This window comes from Aedes aegypti, chromosome 1, assembly GCF_002204515.2.
Source record: "Aedes aegypti strain LVP_AGWG chromosome 1, AaegL5.0 Primary Assembly, whole genome shotgun sequence".
NCBI classification, from domain to species: Eukaryota; Metazoa; Arthropoda; class Insecta; order Diptera; family Culicidae; genus Aedes; species Aedes aegypti.
Window position 1 is genome coordinate 192,971,180 of NC_035107.1, and position 15,809 is coordinate 192,986,988.

General features: G+C 36.4%; 1 protein-coding gene across 2 annotated transcripts; it reads right to left on the reverse strand.

The window, feature by feature from the left end:
• Positions 1-12,333: 12,333 nt before the first annotated feature.
• Positions 12,334-13,689, reverse strand: LOC5577410 (microfibril-associated glycoprotein 4). Of its 2 annotated transcripts, none has more exons than XM_021856008.1 (4): positions 13,502-13,689; positions 13,296-13,438; positions 12,985-13,229; positions 12,334-12,922 (listed from the first exon to the last, which is right to left on the reverse strand). In XM_021856008.1, the coding sequence occupies exons 1-4, from the start codon at positions 13,633-13,635 to the stop codon at positions 12,530-12,532; spliced, it is 915 nt and encodes a 304-aa protein (XP_021711700.1). In that variant the 5' UTR covers positions 13,636-13,689; the 3' UTR covers positions 12,334-12,529. The 2 variants fall into 2 exon arrangements, with proteins under 2 accessions (XP_021711700.1, XP_001656490.2); XM_001656440.2 differs by having other exon boundaries at positions 13,332-13,438; positions 13,502-13,688.
• Between the last annotated feature and the right edge of the window lie 2,120 nt (positions 13,690-15,809).

Below are 15,809 nucleotides of genomic sequence, written 5' to 3' on the forward strand. Positions count from 1 at the left end.
CTGAATACTTGAGTGTCGGTTGCAATTTTCATGCTTTGCATAAAGAATGCTCTACTCATTACATTGGTTTTCCACACATTCAGTCAATTTTTCATTCGTTACCCAAACCTGTAAAAATTCAACACATAAAACCTGTGACTCACTTTTAGCGTGGGATTCAACATTGGCAGTGCTGCGTAATAGATTTGGCATAGTTGCTAGCTGATTTATTTTGAATATGATCAGATTTCGTCTCTTTATAATTTAGACTCTTTAGGTACAACAAATGACTAAATCCGAACGTTCAATTTAAGGATCATGAAAAAGGCGCATCCTTGACAGAAGACCAACAACAGGCCCATAGCCGCCGCCTTTACTGCGGCGATAGATTAAATAAGTTTAATAACTTATCTCGGCAGGGAAGTTATGTTATTACTCGGTCGGACAGTATCCCGCACTGTTTCATTTGCTTCACCTTTCGATCTGTTCTTCGGAATTGTGGCCATATCCATAGTTCTATATAGACAGATATCGATCTAAAAAAATCTGCAAATCCGCAAGCGCACACTTGAAAAGACCAATAAGAACAACTTCGGGTGTTTTACAAGATGCACCTTTTGAAAGCTTCCGTATTGCAACGGGTCTCGGCTGGGTCTCAATTCAAACGAGGAGGGATGAACTTGAATAATAGGCAAAAGGGAGATAATCGTCAACTGCTTAGAAGCAAATATTTGCGGTATTAGTGATGTTTGTTTGGATGTCTTCCGTCTTTCAGAAGTAGCGACTCAATGTGTTGTACGCCGTGATCGTAATGTTTTCAAGATTTTGCCACTGTTTTCCACATTGTACCTTTGTTGGGACCCTCTCGAGAGGACTTTTGTTTGCGAGTTTAAGCATTGAGACATGGAGCAAAAGGGTTCTCGTCTCGCATCAAGCCATTACCGGTGCAAAAGCTGTAGATCCGACCGAGACGTCTTCGTTGTCGTCGTTGGCTAATATGCCAGGATTTTCTTTCCTTCTGTTTACCTCTATTTTGGTTTACTTTCGCCGGCTTTGTCAAGTTCAATGGCACTTTGATTGTCAATATTTTCGCATCAACTTAAGAATGAGGGCCCTGGCCGGCTTGAAGGTTTTCAAGTGAACTAATACCCTTCTAATGATTGTTTAGCTTTAGCCGAACTTCCGCACGGTCTAAGACTTGTCGGTAGCTATGATATATGAGGAAGAGGACTTACTCATCCTTTAGGTGTTTTTAATTAATTTTTAGTATCATTTCAAACATTACATTGATTTCTGAAATCAAGATGTTCTGAGGCAGACAACACTATCATTTTAGTCTGATAAAACTGAATAAGCTTCTATTAACATTTTGTTTATAACATATTACATTTCATTTGTCGTAGCAGTTCAGAATTTTTACAGGAGAGTTGATTTCACCTGCTTATAAGGGAGAAAAAAACGCTTTCAATGAACTTAACTTAACTCAACGTAAATGTATAACGCATTAATAGTGGCAATAGAAGATTGCAACGGTGTTTGTCTAAAATTATTTCTAATTTCATTCGACATTAGTTCCAATGATTCAACATTGGGTGTTCTATGTAAGTCATTAGAGCTATTACCAGAAGGAGCTTCAGAATCATTTTCAAAATTTTATTTTTGCAATTTCTCATCGTAATAGGCTGTTTTTCATCACGCCAATCTGTCATGAAACGGCCTACTTTTCTGCACTGAAGTGCGGGAATAGACATTACGCAAACTGAAACCAGTGCTGTTATGATTCATTACGCAACGCTTTCTCATTACGCAACTGTTTACGACTCGTGCTGTAAAAATCATTATTCTGCAACTTGTTCCGTAAACTACTATTTGAAGCCTCTGCAGAGCTTACTTTTTGGTATTACAACAGCTAGTCCATATTGGCACGGCATACAACATGGCTAGCCTAAAAATTTGTTTGAAAATCGAAAGCTTGTTCTTAAGACAAAGTTTTGACATTTTATATATTTGTTACATTTGGCTGGAATATTTGTGATTTTTGAAAGTTAAATTTTTATCTAGTATGAGCTCTAAATACTCAACTTCATCTGACCAATTTATTGGAGTGGAACCCCTCTCATCGTGACAACATGCCTACTTGAAGGTTTCAAATAAATAGCTTTTGGTTTATGTGGGAAAAGTTTTCGAAGAATTAGAAGAAATCTTCCATTTTTTCAAGTAGGAAAAAAAATCTAAATTTTTCTGTGCAATCTACTACAGATGACACGCAGGCTTCATCCGTAGACTCGCAGAGGCCTGTGTCATCCGTAAACAGAGATTTTTGACATCCCTGAGGTAACTCAGGTAAGTCAGATGTGAAAACATTGTATAATATTGAGCCCACAATGCTGCCTTGAGAAATTATTTATCTTTATTTGAGTGGCTTTTCGCCCATGGCGAGTTCGCCACTTAAAGCCTTGAAGACCACCAGCTCTTTTCCGAAAGTCTTTCAGACCTGGAGTTCTGATAATTAACCTGAAGTGTATGATTTGACAGATAACTTCGGATTATTTTAACAATGTATGTTGAAAATTAAAGATAATAATTTACAAACAAGCCTTCTTGCCAAACACTGTCGAATACTTTTTTTATGTCTAGAAGAGCAAAACCAGTAGAATAGCCTTCACATTTATTGGAACTAATCAAATTTGTAAAACGTAAAATTTGATGAGATGTCCCTGTCGAAAAAAAATGAATTTTCGTTGATGTGGACCATCATTCTGTTCAAAATGACATTTTCAAAAAGTTTAGTGATGGAGGAAAGCAAACTGATTGGACGTTAGCTAGAACCTTCTGCAGGATTTTTGTCTGGTTTTTAAATTGGTACAATCTTAGCATTTTTTCATTTGTCAGGAATACATGCCAACTGAAAAAAAAAAAAAACTAAACAAATCGCACTCGCTCTGCGCGCGTGTGTGGTCAACATGAGATGGATGGATGTGGGTTATGAAAAAGGTATGCGTGGTCAGTGGGGATTTGAATTCTAAACTTGTAACCAACTGAGTTATTGGGTCACAAAGTGGCTCGAGTGTTGTTCTTCTCTAGCAGTTACCTGGGAGGAAGGCACAGATATTACACACGAAATATGATACAACACTATTCCAAACTGCAAGATAATTCCAGCTCACCAACGACAATTAAGGCAGGCTTGAGGAAAATCGCTGGTTTTCTTTTAATGTGCACCTTCGATCTTTCTGGACACACATTAGAAAATGGCCAAATGTTCTGTGCCTTTTATTTTCATTTTTATTGGAAAAGAGTAAAAATATGCGTGTTTCAATATTTTATATTCTGTAAAAATAAAAGGTGCTATAGTGGCATTGCTTTTGGCTGTGTAGGAATTGATTTTCAACCGATTGTTGTCAACTTTGATGAAACGCAAAAATATGTTTTGATGAATTGCGCGCTTTTATCATGTTTGTCCACTATTTAAGATCTGGGCTCACAGTGACAGTTCGTGATAGCAAAATCTCGGCTCACCTTGACGTACATACATTTTGTATTGGTTTCTCCCTCCCAGGTAATTACCACGGAGGTTGAGCGATTGCCTATATTAAGCAATTCAAGGATTGGTTAGATGAAGTTAAGTATCTAGGGCTCATGCTAGATAAGAATTTAACTTTCAAAAATCACATTGAGGGCATTCAAGCCAAATGTAATATATATGTAAAATGTCTCTATCCCCTTATTAATAGAAAATGAAAACTTTGTCTTAAGAACAAGCTTTTGATATTCAAACAAATTTTCAGGCCAGCCATGTTGTATGCTGTACCAATATGGACTAGCTGTTGTAATACCAGGAAGAAAGCTCTGCAGAGAATTCAAAATAAAATTTTGAAAATGATTCTGAGACTTCCTCCCTGGTATAGTACCAATGAGTTACATAGAATATCCAATGTTGAAACATTGGAACAAATGTCAAATAAAATAATTAATAATTTCAGGCAAAAATCGTTACAATCTTCTATTGCCATGATCATTGTGTTATATGTATAGGTTAAGTATATTCAAAGCGTTTTTTTTCTCTTATAAACAGGTGAAATCTACTCACTTGTAAAAAAACTGAACTGCTACGGCAAATGAAATGTAATATGTTGTTAACAAAATGTTAATTAAATCTTAAATTTGTTTTACCAAATTAGGATGATAGTGTTGTCTAATAACACAGAACACCTAGATATAAGAAATCAGAGGCGCATCCACGTTAGAAACCATGAGTAGGACAAACGTTGGCAAATATTTTGTGTACAGTGAAGCTAAAAAAATAACTAATGGATTCCGAAACTGAAAATTGAAAGTTACTATATTTAGGAGCTCCAAGGCTAGGGGTACCAGTCGTTACCACAAAACTAAGAAAGCTTTCCGTATTTACAAGGCTGCCAATCAATAGCTTCTCCAGAATTTCTAGGGATTTCCTATGAAATTATCTTTCAGGATTTATAAAAGATTTCAATTAGATATATATCTGCAGCAATTGTCCAAGCGATTTCTTCTAAAATTTCTACAGAAATACATCCTAATACCAGATTTTTTGAGATTTTCTCAAGTAAGTCTTAAAAGTTTTTATTTTCAGGAATTTCTCCAATGAAAAGCCGAGAATTTTTATTTTGAAAAATGAATCCGTGAGATATTTTTGAAGAGAAACCTTGAGTAACAACTGATAAAACCTGTGTAGGGGGAGATCCCCCAGTACCGGACACTTAAGCCACTAAATTCATAACTCGAAAAATATTGATGTGATGGGCTCGTGTTACCCATTTATGATAAATATTATCATTTTTATAGTGTACAAAAATAAATTTGAAAATATAAATATGAATTTTGACATTGAGTTTTGATGATGTATTTTAGTACCAAATTGATCGATCTTGAAAGGTGGCACCCAATACCGGACACGGTCTGTAAATGCCTCAAATTCTGTAAATTTGGACATCATTGAATGTGTACACTATAGAAATAGTTTATAATTACCAATTCAATGCAATTGCAACATTTACAAAAATAATTTGAGTTTTTCTTAGTTTGCAAGATGCCTATCAAAAACCTCTTTCATATATGATGAAAAATAGCACCTTTTACGATGTTGTTATGAATGTTCATTCTTCTTAATTTTATTGCATGTTTGATACCATGGTCGACGGAACCCATGAAAAATGAAAGTATTTTGAGACACTGATGCAATAATTACAAAGATATCATATAACAAATCCAGCTGTCCGAAACTGAGGGACAGGAGGTGCTTACCCAAAATTGTAATTTGTCCATATTTACAGTCGACTCTCCACATCTCGATGTTCTACATCTCGATATCTCTCCCTATGTCGATGGTTTGTTCGGTCCCTTCATCCTGCATACATTTTCACTCTCCATATCTCGATATTCTCCTTATCTCGATATCTCCCTATCTCGATGTGATTTTCGTTCCCGATTTTCTCTCCGTATGTCGATATGCCCATTATCAAAGGTTACTAGACTAGATTTTAAGGTTTCAAAACGATTTGAGAAGGTGGAATGACGTCTGTTTGCTTTCAATTTTCCTAGTAACGGAGTGATTTTCAATCTAGTTCTCATTAAAAATTTGTTCTATGTCTCGATCTCTCCCTATCTCGATGGTCCCTTCGATATCGAGATGTGGAGAGGCGACTGTACTTCAATTATGGTACAAAATACATTCATACTATCAAATTAGGATTATGTTCAATCATGCTTGCGGGATCCGAAGTGTTTTTTCATATTCAAAATAATTACTAAATAGGCTCAAAATTAAGAAGATACGTCAATTTTTTAAAGATTTCCCAACTTTTCTACTTTTTTAAAAAGGGGTGCATATTTCAAGGATGTGTTATTCTACGCAAACATTAGTCTACATAATAGCTTTCTTTTCTACTAATACACCATCTTGATTGGACCATGATTTCTCAATGTTTCGACTTTGTCCGGTATTGGATGCTGTCCGGCACTGGGGGATCTCCCCCTAAGTTTTTAAGTCATCCTCAATGAACAAGGACGTCTGCAAGAACTTCTGGACTATTAATGAGGAAGTTTTAGAAGATTTCATAGATAATTTGCAGAGGTAGTTGAAAAAAATCAATCCAATTGCGGGATAATATTCCACAGGATTTGCTAAAGGAACTTCTCGAAAAACATTGGACAGAATCTCAAAAGAAATTGTGCAGGAATTATTTGAGGAATAGGGTCCTAAAGCCCTGTCCCAATTTTAGTGCCAAACGCTTAAGTTTAGGTCAAAAACACATGTTTACTCAATTTTCCAATGTTTTCCGTTGGTTTAAGCCCAAAAAACATTTTTTTTAGATTTTGTCACATCCTTTGGCTTAAACTAAAATTTTGGGCTTATTTTGTTTTCCGTGTCCCTTACGAAATGTCAGATAGGAACAACCCCAGTGGTCGAACTAAAACCCCCTGTGGTGTTTTTGTCGACTAAGCGAACGTCAAACAGGATCAAAAGTGTCAAGGTTCATTTATGGACCAAATTTTTAAATTAAAGTTTAATAATGATATAGCCATTATTTGAGCGAGAAAAATTGCTAAAGTAGTTACAGTAACATGTTTTTTCGTGTTATTGAAGAAAAACAAGATTTCATTAAAAATTTTAGGACCCAATTATGGAAAAAATGCTGTAGTATGAATTGATGTGAAAACTTGAATTGACTTTTGAAGATTGCATTGCAATGCTTTGAGAAACATTTTAAAAAATATTTAGAAAAACTGAAGAGGTAATATTTGGATTTAATGCTGGAGAATACATGGATCACCTACTCCTAGAAAAAAAAAAGATTTGTTCGTAGAACCCCTCAAGAAGTTCCTGAGTCCCTGGGAGGAAACGTGGATGAATTCTTGTAGGAATCCACATAAACTGGTAGAGGAGTTCTTGCAGAGTTTCTTGAAAAAAAAAAATTAACTATTTTCTCAAAAATTCAGTAATAAACATTTGTGATTATCCTCGGGAGAAATTCTGAAAATCTTTGGAAGATCTCCTACAGTAACAACTGGAGAGTTTGCTTGGAGGATTAGTGAAAAAATATCTGGGGAAAATTCCAGGGTAAATGTGGGGAAAAATCACAATAATACCTGAAGAAATTACTGGAGGCAGCATCTTTGGAGGTCTTATGGATTTTCTGGATGGAGCAAATTCTTGGAAAAGCATGCTTTGAAAAATTTCAGGAAGAATTTCTGGGAGAAATCTCTAGGAAAATATCAGGAGAGATCCCTCTAGAAGACCCTGAAAGTATTTCAAATATATTAACTATGATAATTAATGAAGCTTGGGAACTCTGAGGCGGATTCTTGAAGAGCTCTATAAAGGTTTCTCTGGAGCCTGTACAATTTCACATCAGGATTCAATGCAATCATATTAAGAAAAAATAGACTTTTAGGACCTTCCATTAAAGTAGACTTTTAAAGATTTGCATTAAAATAGCGTCCAGAAAATATCAGTGGGAATTTAATGAAGTCATTTTTCAAGAATTAGATTTACTACTGAATCAGCCAAGAGCTTCTTGACACTCTGGGAGTTCTATAGGAAGTGTTCTGGAAATCTTCACGAGGTTCAGCTTTGATAGATCATACCAAGAGTGATCGCATGTTCAGAAATCGCTAGCATCACCACCCTCGTGCTTTGAATAACACGATGAGACTGGTCTTAGGTTAATTCATAACTTCTTTCAAATATTCTTCTAGAATTTTTTGATAATTCTCTATGGATATTCCAAAAACAACTAATGAATTACTTCCAGGAATGCTCATGGAAATTTGTGCCAGAACATATACAGAGTTGGTCGTTGATATTTTTAAGAAATTATGCATTGATTCGTTCAGAAATGCCATACACGATTGCAGCATTAGTTTTTCTAACGATTAAAGAAGTTTCTTGTAACAGTTCTCACAGTTTAGGTTCCCAAGATTTTCACGACATATTTTTGTATGGGTCTTGCATAAACCATGTCACGCTTCACTAGGCATGAGAAACCATGAAAAACCTTCCATTCTCTATAAGAATAAGTACGACGCTGATTGAGTTTGTATGTATGTTGAACAGATGATAAATTCGCTCCCAATACGACAATTCGTCCGGTGGGGTGTGCTGCTGTCGTCATGATGATGGTTGACGAGAGCAATGTCAAACTCATTCATGGTTTCAAAACATTCGGAACAAAATATTTATTTTCACCGCTTACTTCACTTATGTATGCAATTGAATGAGATCAACTGGTAGAGAATTCATTTATCTATTCAATGGTATTTTTAGGGGCAGCGGAGAATGTCCCGAAGCGTGTTTTATTCAAGCGCAAAAATCGCTCAGGCGAAAGTTCCAATGAAACTAACCTCACATATTCTGGTTTTCCAACCTCAAACTAGTGCTCCTACCAGCCGGATCTCAATTTTTATGAAAGTAGTGCAATAATACAAAAAACAAACGTATGTAGAACATAGAGAATGGATATTCCTACCTTTTCCGCCTAACTGTTTTACTGTGAACCGTCTTATATCAGGAAAATAAAATATTTTTCCCCACAGCGGCATGTGACGGATGCGTGAAAAGTCAAATCTCTCATCATCTGACTAGTTGCGCTACCAAAGTATAGATGGCTAACAGTATGTTGCGTTTTGCGATTGAAAGCGTAGGGAGTCGATGCCGGTTATGGACCCTTTGCGTATTATGGACCCCCTACAGAAAAACATAAAATTAACACTCAAAGCAACTTTATTCCTATGAAAATCCACCAGGGGAACTTCGATTACATTGTTAGTCAGCAGTTTCAGGCAAAATATTTGGTTTGAGACGCATAAATACAGATATTTGAACAGTTTTGTAAATGAAACCACACAAGAGGGTCCATAATACGCATTTCCAGGTGGGTCCATAATAGGCTCGTCGGCAGCGAGCCGGATTACATGGGAATCAAATGGAGGGTCCATAATACGCAACGTCAAATTTGTAAACAATCCTATTATGGACCCCGGGAGGGTCCATAATAGGCATTTGGACAACAGTTTTTCAAATGCATATTTCGCTGGAAAAATCGAATGATTTTGTATGTTTCATAGACGTACTATGAAGTAAAAACATTGAATTTGTTGTTATACTCCACAAAATTTATATGCGTCTGAGATATCATTGCGGAAAAGCGTCTAGAATGAATTTCAGCTACTAAGGGGTCCATTACTAGCATTGAAACCCTACCTAGTTTAATTTTCTTTTCAAGCTTTCTGTTGTTCTTGTCCTTATTTTATTTTTGTTAAATCGTGGGTAGGACAATCCTTTGACTGTCCTACCCAGGTGTTTTTGTGCGTAGTACATGTCCCACCTGTCCTACCCACTTCCCGCGCCACTGTAAGAAATGAATGTAATGTTTGGAATGATACTAATAAAGAAATTAAAAAAAAAGCAATTCAAGGTCTGTATTACTTATTTATTCCATCAGACTGGGCTTCTCAAATTGATATCTAAGCTGCCCAGATGATCAGCATTATCATTACTGCCAACAATCATCGAATAGCCTTTTGTTACACAGCGTATGACAAATCATTTAAAATCATGCGTTGGGGATAGTTCATCATGTGGTAAATAAATAGACGTATTGTATTTCTTATCGAGGTCGCCAACAGAAACAGCACACACATCTCTGATTGTTAGCTCAGAAATTAGTGTAGCAACTGTTGCTTTATTATCGAGCATGCATGCACGAGGCATGGCACGCGAGTTCGCCATTTCATGTTTACTGAAAGTAGCAAAAACTGAGTTACCTAGTTGTGAGTTACCTACCACAAGGTTATCTAGATAGAAGTTTCCCTCACGAAAGTCAGATTTTTGAACTTGTGCCACTTGGGCTGTAGTATTCGCATGAGTCTGATGAGTTTGCAACGATAAATTGTTGCTATTCTCTTATGCTGAAGATTGATCTGAGCTATTTCAAACGTAGCCAAACTAGGCAGGATTAAGCTTTTTGCAATCTGAGCACGAAAAAGGTCAGCAACAAAAAAACAGATAGGTATCTATTAAAAGTCGCCAAAGGCGAAATTACAGAATACACTGTGTAAAACGCATAATGCGAATCCATTCATCATCCTTATTTAACCTCAGGCTTGAGACTGAAGAAAGTCAACCGCTACGGGAAGCGCAGGAAGGGCACAATACTGTGGAGGGCGTCCTGGTACTTTTTTAACCACATAAATAAGGTTAACTTACCACGTGGTCATTTATGGGGTGAGGGGTCTGGCCAATGGCCAAGGACTATACAATTCAAAAAAATGTATGGGTAAAAGCACACGAGAGGGAAGGGGGTTCTTAAAATCTGAAGGAAATGACCACGTGGCTTATGAACAGCCTCTTATTTTTAAAAGGAGACAATTTACACCGTCTTCAGCACATAGGCTGCACAGACTGAACGATCACTGACATTAGGCAACAGACAACACGAAACACCCAGTAGCCCAGCGATGAATTTTTCGTTTGACGAAAAGTTTTCACCGACTGGAGGCACAATACGCCTAGACCAGAGGTTCTCAAACTTTCTTAAATCATGGCGCCCTTGGCAATTTTCGGTAAACGGCACGGCGCTCCGGAGCTAAAAACTGAAGGCTGAGGACTTTCTTATACATGAGATACCTTTTTTTTGTATTTACCTTTAAGAGAAGTATAATACTTCCATTATGTACAAAATAACACTAAAATAATTGGATGGAGGATTATTCGGGTGTTTTATGTATTTTGGACAGTGCGTTACGCGTATATAATTTGGCCACTTCCATTTGATTTTGCCGTGGATGGCCAAATTATATTCGCATAACGATCTTTCTAAAATACTTTGATCACCTTGTTTAAAACTGTAAACTCAAAGTGATGTACGCTGCAATTTATAGACAGTTTGTGTCCTTTTCTAAGCACAACTTCTAAAGTTATCTTTGAAACCAAAAATGTGTTTAGTTTTTAATGCCAATTTTCAAACGATATTGGGATCAGGGCCTTCAAATGTCAATGAATATCAATTCAAATGATATTCGAAATTTGTAAATTTCATCGCCCTTTGAAAAAAAAATGGACCTGACTTTATCATTCTGATGTTAGATTACTGTAGTTGCCAATGCTTTCCTAAGTTAAATCTCCAATAGAAAGCGTAAAAATAAATTTTCTTTGACATTTTTTGATTGGAATACTCCAATTTCTTCGCACATTTACTCACACAAATATGTTGTTGCAAATAAAATGTGAACTCGTGAAACTTCTGTTCTGTATGTGAGTATTTTGCTACATTACTCCTTAGCGATAAATGGAATTTTCACTAACAAATTACAATCAATGCCTAAACGCCAAAGATTTTTTAGAAACTTATAAATTGTGCGAGGAGGTGAATGAGATAAAAAAAACGTAAAAGAGAAGCTTCAGTTCTCAAAACTCAAATAAAAAAAAAGATTGGACATTTAACGTATAATAAAGTGAAAAGCAAGTCTTCAAAAATGAGTATTTTCTGAGCTGTAAATGTTGAATTAAATTTTCATTTTTTTGCTCCTCTTGGTAACACCTCTGTTTTTTTTTTATTCCTTTGTAGCAAAAACATTTTACATTACGTATACATTTTATCAAAAATTACGGTGACAAACCTAACAATCTGAGCAAAACTAGTCTTAAATGCAGTGTTTTGAGTCAATCAAATAAATATAGTCAACCTAATTGCATCCAACACTTTAATGCTTCCAGTATACCATTTTGTCTCTTGAAAGAAGCACCACTTTAGACAACGGACCAGCACTCAACGCTCTGCTGACACAAACGGAAATCGTTCCTCATGAAAAGTTTTCCGGATGAAGTGGGAATCGAAGTAACACTCCTCAGCACAATGCTTGACGACACTGTGCGGTAGGCCTTAAATTCTAAAAACGAGTTCAAAAATTCTCAACAATGAATGTTCCAATAACAGTCGATGAAAACAGATATAATTTGTTTAAAAGTCGTCGAAGAACGGTTTTCTTTAAACGAGCCTGACCAGTACTTATTTTCGAAAATTTGAGAGGTTTTCTAAGATAATGGGAAGATTTCAAATTTTATCATGATTTAACTTGCGGCGCCCCTGAAGAAGTGCTACGGCGCACCAGGGCGCCGCGGCGCACAGTTTGGGAAGTACTGGCCTAGACGACTGTCGCCGCTAACCGCAAGGCCACGAAGCCCATTGATGGCATGATCGCGAGTGAAGGATTTAGCGTAAAATGAGTTTGATTCTATCAACACGTAGGTTTTTTTTTCGGACTTGAAATATACAGTTTGAAAGCTCAAAACTTATGAAATTGCTATTTTTGAATATATATATTTTTTAATTAGAATGTATTTGAAACCGACATATAATGGCTCAATGTTTTGTCAAAGAATATAGTGTTAAAAAATATGGTAAGAAATGTTCAGCTTCATTTTTTTCACTGAATTTTGGGGATGTTTCAATCTGTTTGAACAATATATTGAAACATTAATAAAACTGTTGTTAAAAGTGTCGAGAAAAAGTTATGGTTTAAGTTTTATCATCATCCGAGTCTTTTTCAAAGCATATGAATCTCCTTTCCATTTACGCCACACAGCAATGCGATTCGGTTGACCATTCTGATCATGTCTTGAATTTAAGTTGCTCATATGGCATGCCTTGTACCACCATGCCCCGATGTACGAATTTGCACAATTCGATTTATGTTCATCGTTATCTCGATCAAAGGTTGTAAATTGTTGTCCAGAATGATAACTCAAACCATCGTTCGCTGTTCCGTTATACGTTCCCAATTTGATTAAACTGTAAAACTCCGCTTCACTGCCAATTGCAAACTCAGTATATCGTGCTACTGCTTTATCTCCATCGAAGCCCTCCATTTGTATAGCTAGTTCATAACGACCAGAATAAGTTATCTAATGAATAGGAAAATATTGTTAGGACGAATAATAAGTGTCAGTTAGAAAACATTTAATACTTCATGGATCTTATCAAGCCCAAGCCAGAATTCACCATCTAACGCTCCAAATCCTTCTTTGTACTCGGCCCAAGGTCGATAAAAATCGACTGCACCGTTGAAGCGATTTTGGATTACCAGCCATCCGCCATCTTCGAAGTCTTGGTCACAAAACACCTTAATTGGCGCTTTCAAACCGCGTGAAATGTCTAACCGTTGTATACCGGACTTCTTAGGACGCACTTCACTGCACGATCGCGGCAAATCTGGAATCACACAAGTACACGATTAACATTATTCCACTCGTCGAACGCGTTATAAATCGTTTCAACCTGGGCCAAGATAGCTGTTGATTAAGGAACCCTTACCGTTCGAGTTATTCCATCCCAAAGATTCAATGTTCCACGTTAGCTCTTGAATATCTTTGCGCACGTTTTGTGCATTTTCGTTTGACTTGAGTTGAGAATTTAATGTACTACAAATTTACGTAGATTATGTTATTCATGCACAATTCAATGAGATAAGTGTTTTTACTTACATACTCTCCAGAGCATCTAAACGTGTGGCGAGCAATTCATATCCAAAACCAGAACAAGGGTCTTTATCTCGAGCTGCGCTGTACGGCACTATCACCAAAATTAAGTAAACTCCGATAAAAAGAAATTTTTCCATATTGCAAACAAGCTCCGAATGTGTTTTTCAACTGATACACATTGTGAATTTGGCGGTTTATTTTATACTGCCGGCACGGTGAATCCCCATCAGACTTTGTGGGGATTCTTCTTGGTCCATGAAAAGAGTGCGCTCAAGAAGGATAAAAGACACTCTTTCTTCGAATGATATTTTAAACCTTTCCAGTTTAACGTTTCAATTCTTAAACAGATCATCTTTAACTAAAATCCGCTCGTTCTTGTTTTGGTGGTTGAATCTATGATGAGTAGTGAGTATAGTGAGTCTGCTTAGAAAGTGCCCCCACATTCCTCAACAAATGCAATATCCAACTGTTTGTACAGTCAACTCCTAACTGGATATTTCATATCTGTCGATATCGTATATGTCGATATCGAGTTATTGAACCATACTGGTCGCTTAAATCGCATTTGCTGATTTTGTGTTCGGGAGAGTTGACTGTAATTTCATTCTATTATAATGATTCTAATCAACATAGAAACTCACTACTGTAACAGTTAGTAATTGGTTGTTGAAGATGTTATCGAACCTTCTTCACATGTGCCAATACATGTGAATGAAGATTTATTAAACACAATTTCAGCTGAATTTGTGTGGTACTGAATGAACATTGTCATAGATCTTGTCTTCCAACCCTGTTATGATGGTTGACAATCAAAAGCCTGTTGAAAGAACTCTGAGAATGTAACATCGGATCGGACATCGAACGATCTAGTAGGCATGGCACAACTTCGACGCCTCACTCCTATAGTAATGTCAGAATGGAAAGCAAGGTTCTTCGTGGTGCTCCCGCTTGCCAACAACGATTCTGAGCTTCACAGAATTGATTGTTAAACACAAGTTCATCCTTTTATTTCTTTTCATGCACATGAGCAATAAGCAATTCTCGCTGAAAGCAGGCCGCCATCGGCACACATCGTTATAAATTCATATATAATCCAATGTTTATGTCACTGATCGCTGATATATACTACAACTAGAGAGTAGTCGTTTCGGTTTACTCAATTTTGTAGATTCCTCATATGCCAATTAAAAAAAATATTTTTTTTCTTCACGGGATAGGGTGCCGGTACCAATGGTTGTAATGTACTAGTAGATTGGACTATGGAATAAAAGGTACATTTATCGATAAAAACGACATGTAAAATTTTTGGTGGATAGATCGCCTCTAGTTTAGTCGATTTGCAAAATTTCAGCTTTTTATTTTATCAAAAAGTCATATAAATAATAAAGTTTACGCAAAAAATTTGCTCTCTTGCACCAATAGTTGCCGTCGTGTTCCAGTAGTGGATGAACGGATGGAAGCAGTTTTTAAAATGGATATATAAAAATGAAGAAAAGTCACAGAGATGATCTTTATGTTTCATTCGAAAGATATTAGTTGCTGTTCCGAGGGAAAAATGTTAAACCTATGTAAAAATTTACCATTTTGTTTAAAATTCTTTGTATCATTCCTGAACGTCTACTACTTCTTTTTATATTTTTCCCATATAGTAGAGGTTGAAATCTTTCTGTTGACGCCAAAAGATCTCTGTTAAGGCTTTTCGTTATTTTGTTATGATTTTTTATAGCTTAGTCTACTAATGGCATTAGGTAGTCTACTAATGGCACTGGCACCCTATGTGTCATATTTCCCTTGGAACATACAGAAAACTTAGTGGCATTGTATAGAGGAAGGATGTAGCTCTCATTTGAAGCTAAAAAAATTGACGGGCATTTGAAATTAGGCCGCCAGATTAAATTTTCTCAGAAAAACGTTTACGCTCGTTTTGAATTCTGAGATCATCATATGAAAGCTGAGAAAAAACTGAGTAGCAGCAGCTACAAAAAATAGGTGAGCAGTGCTAAGTGCGCATCGTACCTTTGTGCTGTGCGTACACAAATTCCTTCTGCTCTTGGAAGTTTTTAAAACTACTTAAAGTAATAAAACAGCCCTTCTCAGTCCCAAAAAAAAAACAGTACTATTCAGTGCTACAAAAACAGTTCTACTCAGTTTCATCAATTTTGAAGCTATTTAAAAGATGTTTTCAACTATTACGTGTATCAGCCAATATGTATTGGCAGTGTTGGTTCTGTGATTAAATCAATGAAATCGGTATAAATAGCACTACCGTAACAATAGGAGCTCCCACAACTAATGAATCACTTACCCCATC

Coding starts and splice junctions, on each gene's coding strand:
- LOC5577410 (XM_021856008.1), bottom strand. CDS start 13,635: ATGGAAAAATTTCTTTTTATCGGAGTTTACTTAATTTTGGTGATAGTG. Junction 13,230..13,295: donor CAACAGCTATCTTGGCCCAG/GTTGAAACGATT, acceptor GTGTGATTCCAG/ATTTGCCGCGATCGTGCAGT. Junction 12,923..12,984: donor GGCTTGATAAGATCCATGAA/GTATTAAATGTT, acceptor CCTATTCATTAG/ATAACTTATTCTGGTCGTTA.